The sequence below is a fragment of the Pogonomyrmex barbatus genome, unplaced genomic scaffold (genome assembly GCF_055798465.1).
Source record: "Pogonomyrmex barbatus isolate J1 unplaced genomic scaffold, ASM5579846v1 scaffold3, whole genome shotgun sequence".
NCBI lineage: Eukaryota > Metazoa > Arthropoda > Insecta > Hymenoptera > Formicidae > Pogonomyrmex > Pogonomyrmex barbatus.
In genome coordinates, this window is record NW_028297127.1 from 14,623,086 (window position 1) to 14,627,567 (window position 4,482).

A 4,482-nucleotide genomic window follows, 5' to 3' on the forward strand; every position below is an offset into this window, starting at 1 on the left:
CGCGTGCATCTCGTATACCCGCACAAATACATATACACAAGCATTCAGATGAAATACTTTTTCCTGAAGGACTCCAAACCTCGAGTTATCGATAACGCGGTCTTATATAATCGCCATAAGCTAATTATCTTTTTCATAAGTAGACGAGATATTTTGAGACTCGTGTTTAACTAGTTTGTACACGAAGAAAAACAAAAAGAAAAATAAAATGAGTATCGGCAGTTTTTTCCGATGTGCGTGTGAATAAATCAATTTTTATGATCAGGAGAAAAGAAAAGATCATCAATCTTGACTTCCGAAAAATCTTTCTACCAGCTCACGCAAATCTTTTTCTGCAAACTATTAATTAGCTTTTGTATGTAAGACTGTATAATTAACCTACGAACGTTATGATAACAAATTGTAACTAACAATAAACATTTCTTATGACGATATAATCAATCCTACTGGAAGACACCCGTTAACAAGAATGATAGTTTTATTTTCGGCTGAAATAAAACTCTTTCTTTTTGTTTAACATTCTCATTTGCTCTTTTTCTTTTGTTTAACATTTACATATTATAAATGTAGATGTACATTTATAATTAACTTTAAGGCAAGGAATAGAGAAATCTTAATGTTTTGTATAAAACAATTTATTTTGACTCTTTCGTATAAACAAAAATTGTCATTTCTTAACTTAAAGTAGTTGAAACATGCAAAATCGGAATGGAGTTTTGCTTCTTACATCTTTAATTCGTCAAATACTTTGGAAAGCATATTGTTATGGGACAAATTTCAAATCAGTTCTTCGCACTTCATCGCGTCATTATATATCGTTACAAAGTATATAATTACATGTAGACAATAAATCCTAAATGCTAAAGACACTCCTCTTCCATTCGAGCATACTTCATCATCTTTCACTTATTGCAAAACGCCTCGCGAAAAATCCATATCTGCACTCTAAATATTACTTTGCTGTTTTCGCACATTTTCTTGAATGTACTTGCATGAGGAAAACTTCCGAATTGTTTCATCGATTGATACAAAAATGAACTTTTATGGTCATTTACACGTTACAAATGTCTTATAGCTCGTCAGTTCTAGGCTTGAGCGCCTTGCCCTTGCGATCGTAGCCCTTGAGTTCGTCGGTAGAATGCTTAGCAATGTACTTGATGAAATCTTCGAGCTCGCGACCACCTTCATATTTGACCGGGCTGTCCTTGGCGTCCTTGGATGCCCAATAAAGAGTCGGGAAACCGCGTACTTCATACGGTGCCGGCACGTCGTTCGCCGTAGCGTCAAACTTGACGATTTCGATGTCTTCATCCGCCAATTTCTCGCCCAACTCGTCGTACACCGGTGCTAATTTCTTACAATGTCCACACCAGGGCGCATAGAACTCGATTAGCGTATCTTTGCCGTTATTAGTAACTATGTCATCGAAGTTCTTGGCCACCGCAATCTTTACGTTGCCCGTATTGCTCTCTGGGATCGGCTCGGATTTGAGATACGGTTCCAAAGCGCCAGCTTGCAGATCTTTCAGGAACGCCTCGAACGTATCCATGGAGAACTCATCTTTGAGAACAAACTTCTGATTCTTGGCATCTCGTGCTAAAACGAGTGGCTTATCACCCTTTGCGTAGTCGATACCGAAGTCGTTCAACTCATGTTGGAAGTCATCCTTGGAAGCTATGGCGAAAGAATATTCAGGAAAGTCCTTGGCGACCTTGATGATCCTGTTGCGCCAATAGTTTGTACCCTTGGCGTTCTTCACATAATCTACATTATAGTAAGCAACCACCAGAGGATTCTTGAAATCTTGCATGTTGTCGCGAGTACGTAAACCGGCGATACCGTAGCTGCAACATAGTTGATATTAAAAGATGGCCTTATATAAAGTTAAAAATTTTGACAGAAAACTATACTTACAAATTCTTGGAGATAAACTCATTCACGTCACTGATGGAATCGCTACCTTTGTACACGACGATATCATCTTCAAACTTGTTATGGAGTATCTTTGGACGGTAAAGGACAATTGTGTTCCTGAAACAAGAAATCCGTTAATTCATGTATTTCTGAAATAATTATTTTGTGCAAATACAGGAAAATCTTATATTCATATAATTTTTAAAACATACTTATGGGATACTTTGTCCAAAACATTTTTCGCCGATGAATGACCGAATCTGACCTTTTCTCTCAGTTTCTTGGAAACACTATGATATGCTGCGGATAATGGAGAATCATCCTTTTCGAAGTAGCCTATCACAGTGACTTCATCAGTTTCCAAGAATGCTTTGTGAGCCTCTACACTAGTCAACTCTTTGGATGCTGGTCCTACTTGGGACTGAAACGATACATATGTAGAAATATTGTGCAATTTTCTATAATATAATATAATATAATAAATATAATAAAAACGCATAATATTACCTTCATGTACTTAACAATGCCAGGTGCTTCTCTAGGACCGTTGTAATCAGATCTGAACTCGTTACCCTCAAAGATCTTGAGAGTTGGATAACCATTAACGGAGAACTTGTTGCAAGTTTCTTTTCCAGCCTCTGTACAATCCACCTTGGCCAATGTGATTGGTGGTTCATTACCTATGAGCAGCTCAGCTGCCTTTGCATATTCTGGCTTTAAACGTTTACAATGTCCACACCTAACGACAAAATAAATTTCTATTTTTTATTTCTTAAAGATTACAAAATTATAATTGACATAGTAAGAAATTAATTTGTGAACTTCATCTTCGAATAAACGCACAAATAGCTATTATGTACTTCTGTATTTAAAACATAAATTTTGATTTTGATAAGATCTTTTTCAGTTATTCTTCCTTTTTTTATATGTTTGAATAAAATAACTATGTAATCATGTATCATTGAAAAGAGAGAGGAAGGAAAGAGGAAAATAAGTGGAAAAAAAATAATTTAAAAAAGCGCATCCAGATCGTTACAGTTAAAAAGAATTAGCTGCTTCAAATCTTCTTATCACAAGATATGAATAAAGATTGAATAAAGATAATGAATAAAGATAATTATTCGCGATATTCGCCCGGCCTTAAAGTATTCCTGAAGACATTAGAAATTTGAATATGTCATCATCAAAAGTCGAATTGAGTAACACCGTATGCCGGATTTGATACCGCGATGAGATATAAAAGATATAAAAAAATGAAGACAAAAAAAAGAAACTTCCAAATAGCAGATGTGTGTCTTTATCGCTAATAAAAATTCCGTGTTATAATGTAACAGATTAATTACAAGATAAAACATTTCTTAGCATTCCATGATTAACGTTTTACTCTTAAATCGAATTTTTCGCAATTTTTCTCATTCCTCATCAGTCGTCTTATTTCGCGTACAGCAAATGCGATGCAATTCGCAAATGCGAGAGGAAAGCGTGAGAAAGAGCAGCTAAAAAAAGTAAATCTGACAAGGACGTCTCTCTTACCATGGTGCGTAAAACATGACAAGGGTATTCTCGTGACGCTCGAGCTCGCTCTCGAAGGTATCGTCGGTGAGCTCCAGGACATCCTTCTCCTCGGCGAGAACATTCAGCAGCAGCAGTGGCAGGACAATCAGGCACTTTCGCAGCATTTTCGCAGCAGCGGGCTGTATCACCGGCGCGTCGGAAGCAACGTTTCTCTATAGCCGACTGTCTGTCCGTCCGTCGTCGCAGACGTGGCTCTTCCACCAAGTGTCGTGACCAGCGATACACGACGCGGCCCGCGAGGTGCTGTCGCGCACTGATTGGCTGGCCCGCCGCCTACGCGCTGATTGGCCAGTTTACCGTCTGCGCATGCCGATTGGTCAAAATTGTTATCTACGCGCATACGCGTATTATGTATGAGAAAAAATATGAGAAAAATATGAGAAAAAATCATCAACGCGGCACGATTTAAATTTTAAATGAAATTGGTAAAGCAATTTTAATAATTAAATAATAATTTCATTGCGTAATAAATAATTATATATAATAAATATAATATATAATAAATATATATATATAATAAATAATTTCGAAATATTACTTCACTTATTTTAATTACATGAAGATCGAATAGAGGACATTTTAATATTTAATACAGAAAATATCCTTTTAAATTGTAAATTTTTGATGCTTAACATTTCTAGATGCGATTTTTTTTAAAATATTTTTTTTAATTCAAATTCAAGCAAAGTTAGTAAAGAGAATGAAAAATGTTTTAATTGATTATCATTATTTAAAATTAAATTAATTAATTTTGAAAAAGTAGCTACTTTCTAAAGGGAATAAAGTAGTACAATTAAATTGATCATATGTCTCTTCTGAAAACAAAGTTTAACGTTTCATTCTTACAAGTCAGTCATAATTAATTGATAACAAAATAAATATGAAAACTTATTGTTGAGCCAACCAAACGTTCTAGCAAATGCACAAAAAAAAACACGCCTTTTTTTACTCTAGGAAACTTTTAATAATCAAAGTCCCTCCGTTCATATACAA

At 35.4% G+C, this 4,482-nt stretch overlaps 1 protein-coding gene across 1 annotated transcript; it reads right to left on the bottom strand.

The window, feature by feature from the left end:
• Window positions 1-619: 619 nt before the first annotated feature.
• On the bottom strand, window positions 620-3,717 carry ERp60 (disulfide-isomerase A3). The gene is made up of 5 exons (XM_011639860.2): window positions 3,448-3,717; window positions 2,422-2,653; window positions 2,127-2,335; window positions 1,915-2,031; window positions 620-1,844 (listed from the first exon to the last, which is right to left on the bottom strand). Exons 1-5 carry the CDS (start codon window positions 3,591-3,593, stop codon window positions 1,070-1,072), a joined length of 1,479 nt encoding a protein of 492 aa, XP_011638162.2. The 5' UTR covers window positions 3,594-3,717; the 3' UTR covers window positions 620-1,069.
• Between the last annotated feature and the right edge of the window lie 765 nt (window positions 3,718-4,482).

What these genes read in the sequence shown, in the direction of transcription:
- ERp60 (XM_011639860.2), bottom strand. Translation starts at nt 3,593, where the DNA reads ATGCTGCGAAAGTGCCTGATTGTCCTGCCACTGCTGCTGCTGAATGTT. An exon ending in GTCATGTTTTACGCACCATG is followed by an intron (nt 2,654 to 3,447) that starts GTAAGAGAGACG and finishes TTTTGTCGTTAG; the next exon opens with GTGTGGACATTGTAAACGTT. An exon ending in GAGTTTATCTCCAAGAATTT is followed by an intron (nt 1,845 to 1,914) that starts GTAAGTATAGTT and finishes ACTATGTTGCAG; the next exon opens with CTACGGTATCGCCGGTTTAC.